We start from the raw sequence: 24,248 nt of genomic DNA on the forward strand, positions 1-24,248 counted from the left end.
GTTGGCAAGGTGATGTCTCTGCTTTTTAAGATGCTGTCTAGGTTTGTCATTGCTTTTCTCCCAAGAAGCAGGCGTCTTTTACCACCTTAATAAATCTGGGTGGCAAACCTTTCACTTGACTCTCCTGCCGCACTCCTTGACTAACACTGTGGTCTCTGGTTTCAGTGAAAAGCCTCATCTTCTTTCCACGTCTCCATTGTGCAAAGGCATTCAGGTTTTTGAAACAGATTCCAAAAATAGAGATGCAGGCGCTTTTTTTTGGCTTTATTCCTGAGGTGAGACATCTCAGCTCTTTGGCAGTGCTTTGTTGAGAGTTTCTCGTGGGGTACAGACCAAGGATGTTAAGCTACTTTCCCCCATTCACTCCATTATTATTATTATTATTATTTTAAGAAAGGAAGAACTTTCAAAGCACAATAGTCTAAAGCAGCAATTCTGGAGCTGAAAGGGCTGTGCAGGCATTGATTTTTCCAATTGTAGCACACCTCTCTAGGAAGAAGTGAAATCTAGCCCTTAAACGTTGATGTCTGTTTTGTGTATTACTTCTATTAACAGCGAAACCTTTGCTGGCTAAAAAGGGCTGTGACTTCCAAATTGTGGCTGGTACCCTAACTAAGGTGGACACCCAGCAAGGCTGAATGTGGGAAGACACATAAAAGCGGGGGTCAGCAAACTTTTTCAGGAGGGGGCTGGTTCACTGTCCCCCAGACCTTGTGGGGGACCGGACTCTCTCTCTCTCTATATATATATATATTGGGGGGGGGGGGAGAAACGTATTCCTATGCCCCACAAATAACCCAGAGGTGCATTTTAAATAAAAGCACACATTCTACTTATTTAAAAACATGCTGATTCCCGGACCGTCCATGGGCCAGATTGAGAAGGCGATTGGGCCTTTAGTTTGCCTTGTTGTTTAGTCGTTTAGTCATGTCCAGCTCTTCGTATCCCCCTGGACCAGAGCACGTCAGGCACTCCTGTCTTCCACTGCCTCCCACAGTTTGGTCAAACTCATGTTAGTAGCTTCGAGAACACTGTCCAACCATCTCATTGGCCACTGTGAGAATGGGATGCTGGGCTGAATGGGCCATTGCCCTTATCTAGAATGATCTTCTTATACAGTGGTACCTCAGGTTACATACACTTCAGGTTACAGACTCCGCTAACCCAGAAATAGTACCTTGGGTTAAGAACTTTGCTTCAGGATGAGAACAGAAATCGTGCTCCAGCGGCGCGGTGGCAGCAGGAGGCCCCATTAGCTTAAGTGGTGCTTCAGGTTAAGAATGCACCTTCAGAACGAATTAAGTACTTAACCTGAGGTACCACTGTATTCTAGGTTTCACTGGTGGAAGTGCCCTTTGAGCAGAGTTTTGCTAGCTGGGTGCTCCTGCCTTCGGAAGGTTCCTGGCAGCATTCTCGCCCATCTCTCCTTCCCCCTGGGGCCCCTAGACTCCGAAAATATCTTCTCCAGAGGATTTGGGCCCCTGGAGCAGAACGAGGAGGTGGTACAGGGAGCTGCACAAAGAAGAGAACACCAGCAAAAAATAACAACTAACATGCTGCCCCACCCCTGTCCTCAAGGGGAATCCTCTGCCGTATCCCAGTTCCCCCCATGAATGGAAGGATTTCTTCTATTTGTGGAGAGCTAGTTGGAATCCAAGCCTCTGTCAGCTGAGATTTTTGCATTGCAGCGGGTTGGACTAGATGACCCCTGGAGGTCCCTCCCAACTCTCCAGTTCTATGATTCTGCGACCCTGTGTTCCTGAAGGCAAATGGAAAGAGCTCTCATCTTTTCTTTTCTTTGTCTTGTCTGAGTGTCCCTGCTGGACACATCTGGAGCACCCACCCCCACCATGTTTCTGCGCCAGAGGAAAAGCTTTTCTGATGGGTATGGAACTGCCCTCAGATTGATCTCAGAGAACAGCCCAGATGTGCTTATAATAGGATGCAAGGGCACATGCTAGACTCGCAAACTTCTCATTAAGACCCAGCTCCCGCAAACGGGCAGCCGCCGCCATGAAACATTCAGCGGTTTTGATTCCTCTCTCTCTCTCTGTTTTCTTTTCTTTCAAACCCCCTTGACAAAGTGTTCTGTTTCAAAGCGGTGCCTCGTTGTTGTGACGCCAGTGCCGGCAATTGTTCTGATCTCTTTCTCCTTGCCCCAACAGAACGAGCTGGTTCATACAGACGTCATCAAGCTTCTCGTGGAAGGGGCCACGGTGGAAGGGCCAGAGGGCCTGCAGCTGCAGACTTTTGGTACGGGATGAAATCTCTCCTCCCTGCGCCCCCCCCCCGACCCCTTTAGATGCTGGCACCGAGGGCTGGAGTCCTGGGCAAACTTACTTGGGAGCCAGTGCCACAGAGCTCGGTGGGACTTGCTCCCAAGTAACCACACCCAGAAAACTACAGCGAAGTAACCCGAGTGGGGTGTCCTCAGGAGAGGGTCTGGAAACCGAGCCTTATGAGGAATGGTTGAGGGAGCCAAGTGTGCTTATCTGGGAGAAGATGAAGAGGGGATGTGATAGCCATCTTGTACCCTGGATAGCTCAGTTGGTTAGAGCAGGGGTAGGCAACCTAAGGCCCGGGGGCCGGATGCGGCCCAATCGCCTTCTCAATCTGGCCCGCGGACAGTCCAGGAATCAGTGTGTTTTTACATGAGTAGATGTGTCCTTTTATTTAAAATGCCTCTCTGGGTTATTTGTGGGGCCTGCCTGGTGTTTTTACATGAGTAGAATGTGTGCTTTTATTTAAAATGCATCTCTGAATTATTTGTGGGGCATAGGAATTCGTTCATTTTTTCCCTTCAAAATACAGTGGACGCTTGGGTTGCGAACACGATCCGTGTGGGATGCACGTTCGCAACCCACAGCGTTCGCAACCCACAGCAGCGTGTCTGCGCATGCGCAGGCTGCAATTTGGTGCTTCTGTGCATGTGCAAAGTGCAATTTAGCGCTTCTGCGCATGCGTGACTGCCGAGACCCAGAAGTAACCCGTTCCGGTACTTCCGGGTTTTGGAGGTCTGTAACCCGAAAAAATGCAACCTGAAGTGTCTGTAACCCAAGGTATGACTGTTTGGTCTGCCCCACCACATGGTCTGAGGGACGGTGGACCAGCCCACAGCTGAAAAAGTTTGCTGACCCCTGGGTTAGAGCATGGTGCTGATAACGCCTAGGTTGCAGGTTGGATCCCTATATGGGACAGCGGCATATTCCTGCATTGCAGGGGGTTGGACTGGATGACCCTTGGGGTCCCTCCCAACTCCACAATAATCCCATGAGAAGGCAAGGCCCCCATTTGATCAGAAGGACTGTCGGCCTGCAGAGAAGAAGCTGCCCCACGTTGAGTTTCCGCCAGCAGTGGCTTCTGCTGATGCCTCTTGGGGCCGGTCAGAGAGACCAGCAGGACATGGAGTGGCCAGACTCTCCAACGGCAACTACAAGGGGCGACACTGAGACTGAGGAAGCTAACTGGCAGGGTCCCCCATCCCCAGGGATCCGCTGTATGAAAGAAAGCCGGTGGGGGCTGGACCAGGGCAGGCCGAGGTTGATGGGGCAGTGGCTCAACCGCCCTCGGGAGCCAGTCTCCATGGGCTTCCACCGTTCGTGTGATTACAGGCAGCTTCCTTCCAATAAGCCCTCTTCCAATAAGGGACCCCTGACCCTTAGGTCCAGTTGTGGCCGACTCTGGGGTTGCGGCACTCATCTCGCTTTATTGGCCGAGGGAGTCGGCATACAGCTTCCAGGTCATGTGGCCAACATAACTAAGCCGCTTCTGGCGAACCAGAGCAGCGCACGGAAACACCGTTCACCTTCCTGCCAGAGCGGTACCTATTTATCTACTTGCACTTTGATGTGCTCTCGAACTGCTAGGTTGGCAGGAGCAGGGACTGAGCAACGGGAGCTCACCCCGGCGCGGGGATTCAAACCGCCAACCTTCTGATCGGCAAGCCCTAGGCTCTGCGGTTTAACCCACAGTGCCACCCGCGTCCCTTACTCCTTAGCCCTTCCAAAAAGAAACCTGGTTCCACAGAGTTACGCTTCGCTCGCTTCCCTTTGGTCACTCAGACTTTCAGGATATTTCCGAGAGCAGTTTCCTCTGGAAGAAATAGATTATTAAAGGCTTACCGACGTCTTTGCAAAACCAGCCGTGTTGTCTTAGAGGTTGAAGGGAGGGGGGAGCTAGCAGAAACGCAGCTGTTTCCCATGCAGAATGGGTGCACACCTCAGGATCCAACAGCTCTCTTCTGCTTTGGCAAAGCCTCTCTTTTCAGCACAGCTAGATAAAAATGGCCATGTTTTCTTCCTGGGCCGAAAACTGCAGCCCCTTTGTTTCATTTTTTCAGAATTCCCATATAACTCCTGATCAGCCAAAAGGAGCTGTGATTGTTCCCTGCCCCAGATAAACGGCTGGTGAATCTGGAGCTATTGCTCTTGTTAAACAACAGGTTGAATAGCTAGATCCTCCCAGGGAAAATGGAGCCCTAACAGAGTTCCATGACAAACTTTTATTTCTGTTTTTTCTCTCTCCTTCCAAACAGGCTGCGGGACTTCGTTTGACTTTCACAAGAAGATTGATTATTTGTTCCTTGTGGGTACAGAAGAAGGCAAAATTTACAAAGTAAGGCCCTTCCCTCTGCAAGCTGTTGCTCTGCCTGTTTCTGCAGAATGATGCCTGGCATTTCCAGTCCCAAAATATGCTCTGAAAGGCTTCTGTGTCTGCATGCGGCGATGCCTGCATGACGTTTGCCAGAATCCTCTTAAGATGGGATGTTTAAGTAAAGCAAGTGAACAGATTGCACTGACTGAGTTTGAGGAGGATTCCCCCCCCCTCCAGGAGAACCAGACTGTGAGTGACATTTTGGGGCAGGAAGGACTGCCCCAGTGAAGGAAATGAAATTGGCCTTGCCAAACTCCCTGCCATCCAAAAAATAATAATCCAGCTTTTTTTTAAGACTGCGCAAGAATGAGGAGTGGCAAGCCCAGCCATCCTGCCTGTAGAGCTTGTTTGTGAAATGGTTATTGGAAGAGAATGCCGTTGCCTTTAACGCCTTCCGACGATCAGCCCAATAATGCTCTAATTTTTGGCTGCAGAACAATTATGGCAAATTTCAGAGAGTAGCTCTGTTAATAGCATTTCGGAAGCCAAGAAGTGATTATCTTAATTACAAACCCAGCCCTATCTGCTGCCCTTTTCTGCAGATAAATTGTTTCTGCATTAATGCAGACGTGCTGCCCTAAACGGCTGCCACGTACTCTGCGTGCATGCCCTGTTTACGAATCTGCCTGGCAAAAAAACCCCTCTCTTGACGGGAGCTGGGAGCAGGGATTTGAGAAGAAGAAACTGAGGGCATCAACTTTGTGGAAACTCTCCTTCTCCTTCTTAATCTATTAATTGCCTTCTATGCAATCATCCCAAGGTGATGGGCAGTAGAAACAGCAAAAAACAGTTGAAAACTCCCCAACCGGGAGGACGAAAACGAAACTAAAACAATATAAAATAGTCACTCACAGAAAGGACAAGTTTATCCAGCTGGGAACAAAAGTGTATCCCACTTTTTCCAGAAACCCAGTTTCCTGCCATAACTCCACAGGAATGCTGTTCCCTAAAAGAGGGGCAACCACACCGAAATCCCTGCTCCAAGTTTCTGCAGAGCAGGCTTCCGAGATATTTGCAGGAGGGACATTACCTCTAGCTGCAAGGATCTTTGGGTGTATAAGGAATAATAATAATAATAATAATAATAATAATAATAATAATAATAATTTTTATTTATACCCTGCCCTCCCCGGCCAGAGCCGAGCTCAGGGCGACTAACACCAGTAAAATTACAGTAAAAACATAATAGGAAAAAAACCAATTTAAAATACAGGTTAAAATGCAATTTAAAATGCAGCCTCATTTTAACAGTAGCCGATAAATCAAAACCATAAGGGGGGGAGGGAAACAGAAGTGTCAGACTGAGTCCAAACAAAGGGCCAGGCAGAACAGCTCCGTCTTGCAGGCCCTGCAGAAAGATGTCAAGTCCCGCAGGGCCCTAGTCTCTTGTGACAGAGCGTTCCACCAAGTCGGGGCCAGTACTGAAAAGGCCCTGGCCCTGGTTGAGACCAATCTAACCAAGTAACCTGGTTCTGAGCTGTATAGGACTTTTGATGTTAATACATCCTGAACTTCGCCCAGCAGGAGATTGGCAGCCAGTGAAAGCGCGGCAAGCAGAGGGTCCACATGCTACTGGTTGTTTGCCACCACCGCTGCCCCATAAGCAATCTAGCTGTCTTGTTCTGCATCAGCTGTAGCCTCCAACCAACCAGCCCCAAGGGTAGCCCCACGTAGAGTGCATTGCAGTAATCAAGCTGTGAGGCTACCAATGCTGGGACATCTGCTTTGTGGTGGGTGACCCTTGCTCTGAAAAACGTGGTCAAAATTAAAGGGTTCAGGCACTCAGACCAGACCCAATTTCATGAATTCATGCACAGATTTTACTAAGATGAGAGAGAGAAACTCCCAATTTAAACTCACAGATTAAAATAGCCCAGAAGGTAAGAAAACAACAAACAGTAACTTATCCAGCTAATGAACTGTAATGGGTATGAGTTACTCGTGCGTAAACTGGTGCCTTTCTTGGCTAATTTGCCTTGTTAAACCTTTCTGACTGCACAGCCCCTTCTCATCGTGGCTGCCTCAGTCGCTGGCAGAATCCGTCAGTGGGCGTTTTTTGAACTTCTTCCAACATAAAAGTTGTTTGACACCCAGTCTCCTCCTCCTCTCACTGCGTGGGAGTCTTCTGCGCAGGGAAGGCGTGGATAGCGGAGGACCTGGACTCTCCTCACTGATGTCCAGTGAAGAGTCCTGGAGCCCTCTCTCCAATTCCCCCGTCTGCCCCCCTTCATCCCTGGTGTTGCGCTGATTGGCTTCCCCCTCTACTGAGCTGTTTCTCCCCCTGCTGCTGGGTCCTTCGCCAGCATCATCTGGGAGCCTCCCCTTCGCCTCTCGCTCCGATGTCAGTTCCCTGACATGAACATAAAGGCTTACACTTGAAGGCTGAGCAAAGGAGCAGGCTGCTGCCAAAAGCCCAAATAGACACTGACCTTGGCTGGCTGGCTGGGTGCTGAGAGCTCCCACCGGTCTAGGTTTTATGGGGACTTAAGACCATAGGTGTTCAACTCTTCCACCCAATTACCTTGTGACACCGGCCTTGAGGCCTTAACGTGAGACAGCTGAATAGTAATAGTAATAGTAGTAGTAGTAGTAGTAGTAATAATAATAATAATAATAATAATAATAATAATAATAATAATAATTTATTATTTATACCCCTCCCATCTGGCTGTGTTTCCCCAGCCACTCTGGGCGGCTTCCAACAAAATATTAAAATACAATAGTCTGTTAAACATTAAAAGCTTCCCTAAACAGGGCTGCCTTCAGATGTCTTCTAAAAGTCTGGTAGTTGTTTTTCTCTTTGACATCTGGTGAGAGGGTATTCCACAGGGAGGGTGCCACCACCGAGAAGGCCCTCTGCCTGGTTCCCTGTAACTTGGCTTCTTGCAACGAGGGAACCACCAGAAGGCCTCTTGGCGCTGGATCTCAGTGTCTGGGCAGAACGATGGGGGTCTTTTCCTTAGCGGTCTTTCCCTTAGCTGGAGCAGTTTTTTGCTCCTCCTTTTCTTCTAATTTCTCTCCTTATTGCTTTAGTCTTCCTATTTCCCCCTTTGCAAGTTTGCTGTCTTTACCTCCCCCCTCCCAGGCAGCCTCCTTTATCTCTAGTGTCCCTTATCTCTCTCCCCAATCGGCAAACGATCAGTGGCTTTGTTTCAACACCCCCTTCCCTCTTTCAAAAAAAAAAGCAAAAAAAAAAAGCACGATCTCCTTTTTGCCCCTGGGCAATTTGGCTCCAGGGACCACACATTCGCTCCATAAGAGAGACATTTCCCCTTACTTTTTAGGAAGAAAAAAGTGTGTCTTATGGAGCAAAATATATGGTAACTAACTGACCAATCACATCAGTTCTGCCCCCCCCCAAAGTCCTGCCCCTCCCAACAAAATTTCTGGCTACGCCCATAGAAGCAGGTGCAGTTCTGCCCTTAATGAGTTGTCCGTATAATTTTGCTTTGGTCATTCTCTGAGCCTGGACCTCATAGGTTTCTTGCCATATGTGGTTTGGGCTAAGGGGAGCCTTCCTGCCAAGATAACACCATCATCAACAACCATCCGAATGTTAATATTTCCTATCCCTCCAGCCCTGTAAAACCTCTTCTGCATGAGAGCCAAACATTCAGGCAAGGCAGTGTCTTCCTTCTTCTGTTAAATTGCCCGTGGCCTGATTGCCGGAAGGAAGGCGTTGGTGAGGAAACATACTGATCTTTGGTTTCAGGAATCATTAGCAATGATGGAGGGTTGCTGCTCTGCAGGTGCGCTTTCAGCAATATAATTATGTGCAGGACCAGCAGCTCAGCCTCTCGGAAGGATTCCTGCACCTTAAACATTTATAAAAATTTCAGGGATGCTGGAACGTCCAACTCACCCAAAGAGGCAACTCTGTCGCCTGAACCAATGCAATTTAACAGGGAAGATCAGCTTATCTGGAAGGCCCTGGGATACCCCACGAGTCAGAAATTAATAACTTTGCTTTCAGGCAGAACTGGTCAACTGGAGATAACAACAACAACAACAATAATAATAATTTTATTTATATCCCGCCCTCCCCAGCCGAAGCTGGGCTCAGAGCGGCTAACAACAGTAAAATAATACAGCATTCTGTATTAATCTCGTTCAACTATGACATAAGCTTTAAAGTCGCTGACCAGCTGTGGCCAACTGACTCCATCTCAGCCTCTGTAAAATGGGTTTATTTTTTGATCTTGCAGGGTTTACTTGTTCGTGTAAGACTTAGAGGTGGGGTGGCCTATGGTACGAACTAGGAAGAACAATGCTCTCTGTTGAAATACAGTAATGCTCTCTGTGTGTTTTTAGCACATTTGTGCTAACTAGGGCCAGGGCCTTTTCAGTACTGGCCCCGACTTGGTGGAACGCTCTGTCACAAGAGACTAGGGCCCTGCGGGACTTGACATCTTTCCGCAGGGCCTGCAAGACAGAGCTGTTCCGCCTGGCCTTTGGTTTGGACTCAGTCTGACCCTTATGTTTCCCTCCCCTTAGGGTCTTGATCTGTCAGGTACTTTTAAAATGAGGCTGCATTTTAAATTGCATTTTAACCTGTCTTTCAAATTGGGTCCCCCCCCTATGTTTTTACTATGATTTTATTGGTGTTAGCCACCCTGAGCCCGGCTCTGGCCGGGGAGGGCGGGGTATAAATAAATTGTTTTTATTATTAATTTATTATTATTATTATTATATTATTATTATTATTATTATTATTATTATTATTATTATTATTATTATTATTAAAATACAGCTGCAAGTAGTAAGAACATGAAGGCTGGTATTCAGAAGCTCTGCTGCCTCTGACTGTGGAGGCAGAACATACCCATTACGGCTAGTAGCCACTGATAGCCCCCTCCTCCATGAACTGGTCTAGTATTTAGTAAATATACGTGCGATTGGTTTTCCTTATTCTAAAATCAAATCCAGAACAGTTTCCTTGTTAGTCTGTGCAAAGCAATGTATTGGCAAGAGTTGAAAGAAGCTGCATTTCAGGCGCGTTGGACTAGATGAGCCTCAGGGTCTCTTCCAGCCCTACTCTTCTATGATTCCAGACTATCTCTTTCTGGGGAACTTGGCTTCTTCTAGTAGGCGGCTCCTAGCCATGATGGCTCTGGATCAAGACCAAATTAGCAGCCCCCAAGTTAGGCCATAAAAGTCAGTATTCTGAGCAGGATCCTCACTGAGCTTGTTTCTGTTCCCTCAATGGATAGTGAAATATTGAAATATACTCAGAGTCAATTTGGATCCTATTGAACTCAGTACATAACAAATATACTCGGAGTCGAGAGTAGATTTCATGCTCTTTATTCAGCTCATAGTAGTGAGGAATGGAAGTTCCCCTGAAATGTCTGCTTTATAAATACATTATTTACACAATGGGCCCCACGTGATTGGCTAATTCCAGGATTCACCTGCAGGCCAATCAGGTTGCGGATTCACTTCCACCTGGAGCTGGACTGGGTGGCTCCTGTGGACCAATCAGACTGCTGCATTCTGGATCCTATTATTCTAGGACCAATCAGACTGCTGCATTCTGGATCCTATTGTTCTAGGACCAATCACACAGCTGCATTCTGAATCCTATTGTTCTAGGACCAATCAGACTGCTGCCTTTTGGATCCTATTCAACTCAGTACATAACAGATAGCCATCAATTGCATGACTGGCTAGAATGAACCATGACTTATTGACCCCCCCCTACCCCCGCTGCCCCAAGGGATCCCTCTGCATAGGACCCAAATTAGGGAAACTTCATAGGACCTGAATTGGACCAAAAGTGCTGTTCCCTTGGAATGATTTTGCAACGTGCAGAAATATCTCTTGGGAATGGTACCTTTCAGTACTTCCAGACTTCAGGGGGCATTTTACAAGCTCTTTAATATAACAAATTCTGAAAATACCAATGATCAGAAGGCCTCTGGAAAATGCGGTCTGACAATTCTCGTGCCCAGTTATTCATGGCACAGCCATTAGCCTTTCCCCCAACATCTCCCTTGTCTGCGTTTTCTAGTCCATGATGGTCTTAGTTCTGTCGCTTGTGCAGCATCTAGCATGCTGTTTATGCTACATGTCTGTTAAATGAGAAGCAGAAGTTGCAGTCACCCAAATCTGACGTCCAAATCTGAACTCCGGGTTCTTTGCATTACTATACATTAGCTTGCGGCAGCGTCTCCCGAGGAGCGAGTAGGAATTCTTCATGGGGCTGGAAATGGACGCTTAATAAACAGCCCGGCTCTAAAAATACTTTCATTAAGCCCAATTTCACTGGCTGGATTCAGGATTGCAGAGCAGAGTGAGGAAATTACTGTGATGATCAGGGCTCCGTGCTGTGTGCCGAAGAGAGACAAAGCAGGTATCAGGTGTTAAGTGAAAACTTGTCTCCAGGGGGGGAGGAAATAATGCAGAGAGCCGAGCAGCAGAATGTCACCGACTCCTTGTATTTTTGCAGTGTTCAAAGTCCTACTCGACGCAATTCCTGGACATCTTTCACGCCCACCATATGGCCGTCGATGCCGTGAGCTGGAACCCGTTCCACAGCAAGGTTTTCATTTCCTGCAGCTCAGACTGGACGGTGAAGATCTGGGACCACAACATAAAGTATGTCCAGCCACAGCCTGTGCATTGCCCTGCCGTCATCCCCGTGCACTAGGGGGTGGAGGGCAGTTGTGATTTATGCTGATAACCTTTGGAACTCCCTGCCTATTGATCTCAAGCAGGCAGCTTCACTGTACTCTTTCTGGCACCTGCTAAAAAACTATGTGTGTGTGTTTTGACATGCCTGCTCAGAGAGTCGATGCAGGTTTTAATCTGTCTTTAGCCTGTGGTTATTTTTTCAGTGTCTTAAATTGTTGTTCTAAATGCTTCTTATTTATAATTTAGCAAACTGCTTTGGCGGGGTGGGGGGAATAGTGGATGCTGTGTGTGTGTGTGTGTGTGTGTGTGTATACAGTCATACCTCAGGTTACAGACACTTCGGGTTGTGCGATTTTGGGTTGCACACCGTGCCGAACCTGGAAGCACTGGAACAGGCTACTTCCGGGTTTCAGCGCTTGCACATGCACAGAAGCGCTAAATTGCGCTTTGCGCATGCGCCGAATCGCAACCCGCGCATGTGCAGACGCGGCGCTGCGGGTTGCGAACGTGCTTCCCGCATGGGTCACGTTCTCAACCCGAGTGTCCACTCTGTGTGTGTCTGTGTGTGTGTGTGTAATCATGCAGTATATAAAGTTTATGAAATAAAGAAAATAAATTATGCCCACATGGGCAGGAGTTCTCTGTGGCTGTTCTCCACGGCTATGGGATGGCCACAGCTTTCCTTCTGCAAAGGTGATGTGTCACTAGAGACAGCAAGGCTGGCACAAGAAGTAGCCTGAGCAGATGGGCAACATGGGTTGAGAGGCCAGAGAAGCAGTCCCTAATCTAAAAGGTGCCCCCCCAAACCCCTTCTGGAGGATGGTGGCTGGAGCAAACAGCTGGATCACACTCAGTTGTGCACAGCAGGGGGACTGCCTTGTCGGGGCGCAGCTTTGAGGTCACACAGTGCAGCCACTTGGGAGAGCAAAATGCCCCTGGCAGACTCTGGCCAAAAGATGCCCTTCCTTGGCCCCCATGTGGGTGCCAACCTTCATCCTCGCCCTGCAGTGGGTCACACCAGAGAGGACTTTTTCAGCTGCCCACTGGCTTCAACGGCCCTAAAAGGGGAGCAGAAAAAAGACCTTCTGGGCTGACTGGTTAAACTTTTCTGCCTCCAGGGAACTTTCCTTTGCGTTCTATGGAACTGAACAGAACCTGCCCTTTTTGGAATATTCATGTCCACTTTCTCTGTGCCATCTGTAACCCTTTCGTTTAAACCAGTGGCCTGGCTCAAATTCCTCGCGCGGTTGCCTGCCTCTCTGCCTGGGCCTGTTCTTGGCTTGCTTCTGCCCAGAACGGATTATGCCCAGCCCTGACTCAGAAGGTGGCTTCCCCTGACATCCAGGGTCTTTTGCTTGCAGGACTCCCATGTTCATCTACGACCTCAATTCTGCTGTTGGAGATGTTGCTTGGGCTCCATATTCCTCCACCGTCTTTGCTGCGGTTACCACTGATGGGAAGGTAAGCTGATTGTCTGCCTGCCTGCCTGCCTGCCTGCCTATCTATCATCTCTTGCATGGATTGATGGGTCCTGCTGGTGTCTCAGGTGAGCTTGACCGTAGGCTCTGTTGGGGTAATGCCAGTTTGGTTTCTGACATGCATATAACCAACCATTGTCACATTCCGGTTCACAGGCAATTGAAGTCCCAGCAGGGGATGTCAGGACCAGGGGCAAGATGGCAGAGTGGGAGCAGGAACGGGGGTCCAGAAGCCAGGAGTCAGGAAGCCAGGAGTCCGAGGGTCAGAGAGCTGGGAGTCACAAAGCCAGGGGTCCGAGGAGCAAGGAGCAAGGAGGCACGAAGGCAGGGGCCTGAGGATCAAGAAGCAAGGCAGGATGTGTGTTGCTGTGGCAAAGAGTCGAAGGGAAATGCTGACCTTATATCCCTTCCTGGCTCTTGCCACCAGGTGCTGTGAGTTACCAAGCAGCCTCTCCCCCCCCCCATAATATTTTATTAGGTTTTATCAGTAGAAAAGTTTAGAAAAAACAAAAAAACAAATGCAAAACAGATACAAAATACAAGAATACAGAAATACAAAATACAAAAATACAAACATTAAACACAGAAAAGAAAAAAAAGAAAAAACACATATAAAAGAAAAACAAAATTTCCCTCTTTCTTAATCTCTCCACTTTAGTTAACTTATTTTCCTGACTTCCTCACGTCTCCCATTTTTGTATCCCTTTTAAATTTGGTTCAGCAAATTCATAATCTATTATTTTATCTATTATTAATCCCCTCATACTTTTTGCCTTGTTGCTAGAGCCCCTTCAATTCCAATCAGCCTCACCTGTGAGGCCACGCCTTGCCTCTCCAGAACAAACTTAGGAAGGCCCCAGTCCTGCAAAGTCCTATTGGTCACAGGGCCTGGCTCCTGCACGCACACCTGACAACCTTTCAGAAGTGATGCTGGTGCATCTTAAGGAAAAGATGGATATTCTGTGCCTATCTGGACATCCCACAGGTACTAGAGCAGCCGTATCATGGCAGGAAGCCGTTGACCACCTGTTGATGGTGCCTCTGCCATCTTTGGTTTGTTAGCTGGCCATTCCCCCCATGGTCTATACACAAAGTACCACTGGCAGATGTGGACACAGGGACCGCAGGTGGACAGGAAACAGGGGCAGCAAGTGGTGGGTGTTGATGCTGGTGCAATGCACAGAAAAACCAAGCGAGAGCAATGAATCATAAAACGGTACAATTGGCAGGGATCCGAAGGGTCCTCTAGTCCAACGCCCTGCAATGAAGGATTCACAGCTAAAGCTTCCCTGACAGATGGCCATCCAAACTCTGTTTGGAAACCTCCAAGGAAGGAGAGGCCACCACCTTCCAAGGTCATCTGTAGGCCCAGTGTCGAACAGCCCTTACGGTTGGACATTTTGATTGGCAACCGTCTGCCTTGGAGATAATGGACAAGTGCAACTTTGGAGCTGTTGGACAGTTGCAGTGCTTGCTGTGGGGAGACACATGTTTTGTTTCAGCTGGGGCAGGGGAGGGCATCCAGCTGTGTTGCTGCAGATACACCAGGGCATGTCTTCTCTCTTTGCTCCTCCCAGCGGCCATTCCTCCTCTGGTCACTGCTGTGGATGCACAACCTGACTGCCTGTCTCCTGGCACCGTGGTCATCTGCAAGGGTTTGCCACACGGCAGGGTTGATGTTGCTAGTTCTTCCTAAAATTTAGTCGGAACCTCCTTTCTTGCAATTTGAATCCATTGGTTCCAGTGGAGCGGCAGAAAGCAAGCTTGCTGACGTTTACTTAGTGGAGTATCGGGATGTGCGAGGCCTGCCTTTGAACATAAAGCAAAAGAATATTCAGCATAAAGCAGAAGAAGCAGTGAAGAAATGCCCTGCATTTTCTCTCGCTTCCTTGGATAAAATCCAGGGCCATGGAAGGGTGCTTTCTCCCATGCCCCCAACCTGGAAACATTTGTTTATCGGCTACATCCAAAGGCAGAGAAAAGAACAGCTTACTGCCCCTCTCTTTGGAGGTTTGAAGAATCTGTATCCATGCAATGGTCATGTTCACCATTTAAAAAAATTATTGGCAGGGGGAGAACCTCAGCTTTCCCTTAGGAGCGACGGCAAGATCTCTCTCTTTAGATGGAGATCAGATCTTTGGCAGAGTTATTCTTAAAGACGGTCCTTTCTCCATGGACCAGGGCGTTTGGGAAAGGCTGTAGCAGTAGCTGAGCTCACTGGGGCAGAATAGACCTTTTTGGTGATGCTTAAACAAGTGCCCAAGATTCATTTTTAATAAAGTCTTTCCTACCCCACATCAGGGGAGCTGAGAATCGCTCATAACCTTTTTGTCCCTCCTGTTCAAATGGCTCAGCTCAATTACTGCGGATAATTCAATCCCGTCCCCTAATGAAGTGCTGCTGGCATCAATTCCGGAAAGGAATATGCTTTAATAGGGATACATGAAGCTACACGAGGCACTGCCAGGGGAGGGTGGACTTTGGTATTCAGGAGCAGCCACCTATTTTGCCGTGGCAGAAAACTGTTCTCCTCTCTGCCACAACCATAACCTAAAATAAAAGGAAGTAAAGAAAGGGAGGTGAGCTCTTTGAGAACCACAGGTTGAATGAACAGTTGCCCTCTGTAGTGGTGCTGGCCAGAGTGAAGGCCCAGGGCTGCTTGGCTATTTCAGAGGGCTAATGAGTGATTGATCAGCGTAGGTTTGTAATCTACACCCTTGTGCAAATTAATTGAAACAAACAATGTAGTTTATTGTACAAAACTCACATGTTGTTGTTTAGTTGTTTAGTTGTGTCCGCCTCTTCATGACCCCCTGGACCAGAGCACGCCAGGCACTCCTGTCTTCCACTGCCTCCCGCAGTTTGGTCAAACTCACGCTGGTAGCTTCGAGAACACTGTTGTTATGTACTGAGTTGAATAGGATCCAAACTGAAGCAGTCTGATTGGTCCTAGAACAATAGGATCCAAATTGCAGCAGTTTGATGGTCCTAGAACAATAGGATTCAGAATGCAGCAGTCTGATTGGTCCTAGAACAATGCAGCAGTATGATTGGTTGGCAGGAACCACCCAATCCTGCTCCAGATAGAAGTGAATCCACAACCTGATTGGCTTACAGTAGAATTCTGGAATTAGCCAATCATGTGCAGCCCATTGTGTAAATAATGTATATAAAGCAGATACTGTGAGGGGACTTTCATTCATTCCTCTTCACCACTATGAGCTGAATAAAGAGCATGAAATCACTTTGCGACTCTGAGTATATTTCACTGGCGACGAAGGTGGGATCCCGCTGAGCTGTCTGCCACACACAGCACCGCAGCACCGCCACCTGCCGCACCGCTGCCTCGCACCGTGTATCCAGGCTTCAGCTCCAGGACACAAGGAACTCAGAATGGCAGCCAACAGCAGCTTCTTGCCATTCAACCCAGCATCTGGAGACTGGGAACCGTACGCCTCCTGTTTCACCTTCCTCCTAGAAGCCAAAGGGGTCACCGACAAAGAAGATGCCAAGAAGAGGGCGATATTCTTCAGCGTCTGTGGAGAGGAGACGTTTGAAATTGCCCGGGCTCTCCTTGTGCCTGAAGACGTCGCTACTGTTCCATACAAAACAATAATGGAACAGCTGAAGGGGCACTTTTCGCCGCAACCCTCAGTGGTGGCTCGTCGAAATGCCTTCTACGCAAAGCGGCAAGCCCCTGGGGAAACCATAACTGGGTTTGTGACCTCTCTCCGCCAAGCTGCCCGGTTCTGCAACTTCTCAGAGCTGGAGAACATGCTTCGTGACCGCCTCGTTGGTGGCCTGAAGGATGAGAAGCTGCAACGACGCCTCTACGCTAAGAAGGACCTAACGTTCCAGGTCGCTCTGGAGGAGGCCCTGGCAATGGAAGCTGCCGAGAGGTCGACGCAAGAGGCACGGCCGAGCCTGCCATCCCAACCGAGGGTCCACCACGAAGACCTCACCGACGACTCAGGATCCGACAGGGAGGAGGTGCACCGAGTACAGCAGCGCACTCAAGCAGCGCACAGACCACAGCTGCCTCGATGAGAAGGAGGGAACTGTGCAAGCTGCGGGGAGAGTCACGAGAGAAGGACCTGCCGTTTCCGCAACGCAGAGTGCAGGCAGTGCAGAAAATCGGGACACATCGCCCGGGTGTGTCGGGCTCGGCCCACCCGACACCAGGCATCAGATGACCAATCCAAGAGCCCCAGGTCCCGGGGCCCAACGCACCAAGGCAACTCGACGGAGCTCACGGACTGCCAGGTATACCAGTTGCCCTACCCCAACGTAGAGAAAATTTATGTAGAGGTACAGATAGAGGGGGCCCCATGCCGCATGGAGCTTGACATGGGTTCAACTCTATCCATAATCTCGGCAAGGACCTTAAGGAAACTGTGTCCTACTGGGGGTCCCAAACTCAGGCCGGCCCCATTCACCCTACGGGACTTCCAGAAACGTAAGGTCCCCACAATGGGGGTGGGGACCTTCAGGGTCCAACCATCTCATCCTCTGCCGTCCCCTTCTCCTTGTGCCCTCCATCTTTCCCAACATCAGGGTCTTTTCCAGGGAGTCTTCTCTTCTCATGAGGTGGCCAAAGTCTTGGAGCCTCAGCTTCAGGATCTGTCCTTCCAGTGACCACTCAGGGCTGATTTCCTTCAGAATGGAGAGGTTTGATCTTCTTGCAGTCCATGGGACTCTCCAGAGTCTCCTCCAGCACCAGAATTCAAAAGCATCAATTCTTTGGTGATCAGCCTTCTTTATGGTCCAGCTCTCACTTCCATACATCACTACTGGGAAAACCATAGTTTTACGGACAAAACTCACACATACACGTACAAATCTCACATATATTTACGTTAGTAACAGATATGACCTCCGCTATTTTTAAGCAGCGTTTGAACACAGTTTGGCATGGAGTCTGCTAGTTTCAAACAGTCACTGTTGATTTTCGGATCCCTGTACCACACTCGAATCAGCGCCTGAATGAGCTTCTCCATAGTCATACAGTCTACAGCACAGAGGCAACTTTTGCATATAGCCCACAAATTCTCAATGGGATTTACGTCCGGGGAATTCCCTGGCCAATCAAGTACCTGTATCTGCTGCTCTATCATGAATTTCTTCACCACTTTTGATGTGTGACAGGGGGCTAGGTCCTGCTGCAATAACCCAGTACCATCAGGATACCTCTTTTCCAGCTCTGGAATAAATCTCTTTCGAAGAACCTCAATATATTGTGGCGAGCGCATCATTCCTTCTATTGGCTGCAGGCTTCCGACACTGTAACCATCAACTGATTTTCATGTTTGTTTTGAGTACAAGATTATGAGTAAGATAGGCTTTGTTTCAATTAATTTGCACAAGGTATTTCGGCAAAGGCATGGAGTTGCACAAAAGCGCTTTCCCTTCTTCGCAGGGAGTGTAACTATGGAACTTGCAGGAACAAGAATGCAGAGGCAGCCACTGGTTTGGATGCCTTTTTCAGAAAGAGGATGACATAGACTCAAGGGAGAGCAGGACTACCATAGCGGAGTCTCCATGTTCAGAGACAGCACACCTTAGCCATGCTCCCTCTTTCCACCAGCCCTCCTTTGAACCTCCCATGAGCATTTTTGCCTGCCTTGAATATGTGTTTGAACCCTGGCAGTGTCTCTTGCTTCTCTGCGTGGGGGCTGTGCAGAAGAAGCTAACCTACTGCACAAAGGTATTGCATGCATTGCTCCGCCCATTTTGGACTCCGGCCGCACCCACCACTCCCAGGTGGCCCCCATAAAATTTTCCAGAACGGAATGCGCCCATTGTGTCAAACAGGCTCCCCCATCACTGCTTTAGAATCTCACTCAGTGTTGGGGAGAGTTTTTTAATGAACGGGATACCAGATTGGACTTTTGATCACTTCTCTCCCCAAAATAGGATGGATTCTAGCAATGGATTGGACACAAATGCTGCCTGCTCTGGTTTTTTCTTCCCCAAGCTGCCTTATTTGTCAGACCCAGCAAAGTGATTCTTATTCGCACTCTTGATAGACGAGGGCTGCTGTGGTTCGGTTACATGGATTTGCAGAACATATTGGTAGGCCCTTAATGGTGCGAGCTTGAAAATGCGAGTCATCAAGCGCATCCTTTTCTCAGAAAAGGTATCAAAGGCTAAATATAATTTCTCTGCCATGTTGCAAAGGATTGAATTAAGCTGCTTCTTTTTCAAAAAGGAAAAGAAAAGAAAGGCATACAAATAAGCAAGGCAGTTTAATGTATTGACCACGAAGACTGAGTAGTAATGAGATATTTTGAGATGGATAGATCCTTCGTCGGTGGTAATGGAGCTATTCTTGCCATGACAAATGACCTCAGGATAAATACCAGCCTGCCAAGTGCCTTCCTTGAGTGGCTCAAATGCTTCTTCGATGGATGCTCCTGGGGCCTTCAATTCCTCCTTGCTAAACGGAGCAACCTTTTGAGATTCAGAAGGCTGTAAACTCCGCAACGACCTTCTGGAAAGCTGCCAGTGGTTTTTTTTTTGAACCACTTTCTGTCAGTCAGAAGAATGAGGTTTGCCCTTTTCTGCAGGGTAACAACAAAACAGTACTGATCAGTTGCTTGTATAACAAATGGCAACCCAAATTGGCTTCCCATGTCAGTTTTTATCAAGGCTGCTCCCATTAGGAGTCTCCGCCATTAATCCTCAACTTAAAGGTAAAGGGACCCCTGACCATTAGGTCCAGTCGTGACCGACTCTGGGGTTGCAGTGCTCATCTCACTTTATTGGCTGAGGGAACCGGTGTACAGCTTCCGGGTCATGTGGCCAGCATGACTAAGCCGCTTCTGGCGAACCAGAGCAGCTCACGGAAACGCCGTTTACTTTCCCGCTGGAGCGGTACCTATTTATCCACTTGCACTATGACGTGCTTTCAAACTGCTAGGTTGGCAGGAGCTGGGACCGAGCAACGGGAGCTCACCCCATCGCGGGGATTCGAACCACCGAACTTCTGATTGGCAAGCCCTAGGCTCCATGGTTTAACCCACAGCGCCACCTGCGTCCCAATCCTCAACTTACGCATTCTGTATTTCACCACTTCTCTAATGTCCCATTTGGTGCCAAAGGCTGCAAACTGGTGCAACCTCTCCAGAACATTTGAACAAATGGCCATCCCTCTTGGATGCTTTAGTTGAGTTTCCTGCATTGCAGGAAATCTCAGCTACGGCCATGACCACAAGCATATATCTAGGACTGAGGGCAGTGCTTTGGAATCCAAGCATGTGACTTCCTGGACCCTGGAGTTAGGATCCTACCACCTTTTAGAAATGATCACCAACCATGTCCCATAACTAATAACAGGTAGGTAGCCATGTTGGTCTGCTGTAGTCGAAATAAAAAAAAAAAAATCCTTCCAATAGCACCTTAGAGACCAACTAAGTTTGTTATCGGTTTGAGCTTTCATGTGCATGCACACGAAAGCTCAAACCAATAACAAACTTAGTTGGTCTCTAAAGTGCTATTGGAAGGAATTTCCATAATTAATAAAAGTGACTTTGCAACCCTGGCACAAGAGGTGCCTCAGTCATACTTGAAGCATTCCTTGTACAAGGGCACAAGGACACCATCGCAAGACAGAGTATCGACAACTTTTCTGCTGTGGGGTTATGTGAACACACACCACAATTGCCTCATTACGTAACTCATGTTCAGAATTCCACAACACACACGTAACTGCTTTATTGTTACTAAGTAGTTCAGCTTGTTGAAGGGATGCGGGTGGTGCTGTGGGTTAAACCACAGAGCCTAGGACTTGCCGATCAGAAGGTCGGCGGTTCAAACCTTTCAGTTCTGTTTGTTACACTCTCAAGACATAGGGCTATGCAGAAGGCAAGTTCGTTTGTTACACTTTTAAGACATAGGACGATGCAGAAGGAAGATATCAGTATGAAATGGCATCGCCAACAGGAACTGTCCATTGTAATCGTTGGACTTGACAAGCTTTGGACTTGACTATCCTTGGACTTTACGACAATATAAACATATAGAAGGTTAATAGTAATATGATACGTTATTGCACCAGGATCTGTGCTTTGCTGTTTTTTGATATGACGATTACAGTTTTATTATATATAATGCTACGTTACTTTACAGCCAGTTACTTGTGTGTAGGGTTATGTGAGTCAGGAGACTCCAATTCACATTTCGCCCCACCTGAAAACTCCCTTAAGCAAGCCTCCGTCTCCAATAATACGCATTTGGGCTACCTTGCTTGGCTGCTTATACGAATCGTTGCAATAATGAAGAAGAAACGCTCAAAAATCAGTGTGCCACGCAGCTTTCTCATTTCATTTCATTCCACGATCCAAAGAGCCTCTGTGGGGAAGGAAGGAAGGGTTGGGTGGTTCCTAATATGCAGCAAGGAAATGTCATCTCTTTTCTGACTGCTTTGCTCTTTCCAATATTTCTTTCCTCTCCTCTTGTTCGCTTGACAGCGCTGTGCAAAGGAAGAGGACTTTTTCGGTTTTAATTTGGGCATATGTATATATAGAAATAAAACAGATAAATCTTATATGCCACCCAGTCTGGATAGAGAGCAGCCTTTCAACAGAGCACAGGTTAAAAACCTAACCAGAGATTTCAGAGTCTTTTGCAAAGGTGGTTGACTTCACAGGATACAGCATCTATATTTAGGATATTGTTTTCTGTTCTCCGCAGTGTTGATGGTTGTCTTCCATCACCTGCAACATAAAGAACCCTCAGGCTCTTTCATCACCCAGTTGGCAAATGATGTGTGTCTAGCCAGGGAGCCCTTTAATAAATGTGGCACTCATCCTGTCTTCCCAGGCATGCAGTCCATACAAAATTAAAAGATAGCATCCTGTTTGCATCGTATGTGTGAAACTGGCCTTCTACTAAGAGCTTGTTCACTTTCTCACTTTCCCCTGGGAAAACCTGATCTTTGCCGCTGAATCAGAGCAAACGTCAATTGGGTTTTCTCTAGATTGATGTTTGCTCCAGTTTAGCACTAAAGAGTGGGTTTTCTGCGAGAAAGCAGTGGGGCAGAGGCAAAACTACTGCTTTCTAGGCGCAAGCCAAGTGGAAGTGTGGACAAGCCCTAAGTCAGACCTGCTAGTTCAGTACTGGCTACCAGCTGTAAGATCACAAGTAAAGAAAGGTCTTTTCCAGTAGATTGGCTGAGTGCTATTTCAACACCTCCTTAATGGAAAAGCGAGTCTGGGCACAGGCTCTCCACCTATTAATCAGTTGTCTGGCACAGGTCGCTAATGAAGGAGCTATGTGACAAACTTCTTGTTATGAACTTAGCCTCTTTTCCGTTCCTCTTTTGGCTCTGCAGATTTTCTAACCACCTTTTAATTTGTGCATCTAGCACAGGGATTGCTCTGTGCGGGGCTTTATTTGTGCTTGATCCAGAAGAACATGGTGTGTGGGATTTTGGAGAAAAGAATCTTAATACAGTGGTAACTCTGGATGCGAACGGGATCCGTTCCGGAGCCCCGTTCGCATTCTGAAGCAAATGTAAAATGGAACTGTGTGTCTGCACGTGTGCGGGTCATGTTTAGCCGCTTCCGCACATGCGCATGACATCGTTTTGAGCGTCTGCGCATGCATGAGTGGGGGAACCCTGAAGTAATGCACTCCGTTACTTCCGGGTCGCCGCAGAGTGCAACCTGAAAATATTCATCCCGAAGCTACTTCAACCCGAGGTATGACTGTAGTCACCAGTCCTGAAAGACCTACACTGGCTCCCAGGACGTTTCCGAGCACAATTCAAAGTGTTGGTGTTGACCTTTAAAGTCCTAAACGGCCTCGGCCCAATATACCTGAAGGAGTGTCTCCACCCCCATCGTTCTGCCCAGACACTGAAGTCCACCTCCGAGAACCTTCTGGCAGTTCCCTCCCTACGAGAAGTAAGGTTATAGGGAGCCAGGCAGAGGGCCTCCTCGGTAGTGGCGCCCGCCCTGTGGAATGCCCTTCCTTAAGGTATAAAGAAAAGAAATAACTACAGTGGTTCCTCGGGTTAAGTACTTAATTTGTTCCGGAGGTCCATTCTTAACCTGAAACTGTTCTTAACCTGAAGCACCACTTTAGCTAATGGGGCCTCCTTCTGCTGCCGCCGCGCCGCCGGAGCACGATTTCTGTTCTCATCCTGAAGCAAAGTTCTTAACCTGAAGCACTATTTCTGGGTTAGTGGAGTCTGTAACCTGAAGTGTATGTAACCTGAAACGTATGCAACCCGAGGTACCACTGTATCTGACTTTTAGAAGACATCTGAAAGGCAGCCCTGTTTAGGGAAGTTTTTAACGTTTGCTTTTTATTCTGTTTTTTGTGTTCTGTTGGTAGCCGCCCAGAGTGGCTGAGGAAACCTAGCCAGATGGGCTGGGTATTATTATTATTATTATTATTATTATTATTATTATTATTATTATTGGCACGTTGCTGGGAACGTGGTCTCTGGAGCGGGACGGGAGCCTTCTTTGCTGGTTCTGTCCTCCTTACAACCACAGATGCTCCTGCAGGCCAGAGAGCGACACCCCAAGCCTGTTGCTAAATTTATCGCCCCCTCTCCCCAAAGGACCTGCCATCTTAAAACCCTGGCATGTTTGTGTCAGGGCACGCTGAGCTCTGCCTCAGCAGAGGGAGGCGAAAGGATCCGCCACGAGGCCAGCGGAAGCTGCATGTCAGAAAGATGCACGTCAGGATATAAAGGCCATGTTGGCATTTAATCATCCCTCACCTTTCTTTGCCGTATTGATTCCATCCGATGTTGCCAGGTTACCGGATCTTTTGCTTTGTAGCTGCTGCCTTTATTTCTGACTCATCCTGGATTCTTGCACTGATTAGAGGAGATCTGGTGACACAGACTGGCCTTTCCTTCGCTCACCGATAAGACTTCCAGGCCGGCTTCATGCCATATCAAAGCTAGGGTGGTTTAAGACCGATTAATTGGAAGCACATGCACAACATAATTAAACACCTCGGATTGTTGAAATAAAAACCTCACTCTTGACTAACTTGAGAAAAACGCTGCAAAATCGTGACAAAGTGGCATATGAACTATAAAATCTATTAAACCCCATAAATTTAAAATTAAAGGTACTTTTTATCCAACATGAAGGGAGGTACAACTTTTTAATCACTTAATGGTGGACTTTTCTAGTGGCGCAGAAATCTGTTTGTAATTATCTTAATACCACCGAGTGGAATGAAATCTCTGAGCTGTTTAAATGTTGTCGTTTAGTTGTGTCCGACTCTTCGTGTCCCCGTGGACCAGAGCATGCCAGGCACTCCTGTCTTCCACTGCCTCCCGCAGTTTGGTCAAACTCATGTTGGTAGCTTCGAAAACACTGTCCAACCATCTCATCCTCCATCATCCCCTTCTCCTTGTGCCCTCCATCTTTCCCAACATCAGGGTCTTTTCCAGGGAGTCTTCTCTTCTCATGAGATGGCCAAAGTATTGGAGCCTCAGCTTCATGATCTGTCCTTCCA

General features: G+C 47.9%; 1 protein-coding gene and 1 long non-coding RNA gene across 2 annotated transcripts in view; one reads left to right on the forward strand and one right to left on the reverse strand.

The window, feature by feature from the left end:
* DNAI1 (dynein axonemal intermediate chain 1) overlaps nucleotides 1–24,248 on the forward strand; it is a 159,849-nt gene that overhangs the window by 91,237 nt on the left and 44,364 nt on the right. The window contains exons 15-18 of the mRNA XM_083465924.1: nucleotides 2,166–2,253; nucleotides 4,535–4,614; nucleotides 11,102–11,250; nucleotides 12,648–12,747. Coding sequence (XP_083322050.1) covers nucleotides 2,166–2,253; nucleotides 4,535–4,614; nucleotides 11,102–11,250; nucleotides 12,648–12,747 — 417 coding nt within the window. The remainder of the gene's footprint in view (nucleotides 1–2,165; nucleotides 2,254–4,534; nucleotides 4,615–11,101; nucleotides 11,251–12,647; nucleotides 12,748–24,248) is intronic.
* Nucleotides 1–24,248, reverse strand: part of LOC310689134 — a 283,669-nt gene that overhangs the window by 39,946 nt on the left and 219,475 nt on the right. The window lies entirely within an intron of this gene.

Source organism: Podarcis liolepis (assembly GCF_965112155.1).
Source record: "Podarcis liolepis genome assembly, chromosome: 11".
In the NCBI taxonomy this organism is placed as follows: domain Eukaryota; kingdom Metazoa; phylum Chordata; class Lepidosauria; order Squamata; family Lacertidae; genus Podarcis; species Podarcis liolepis.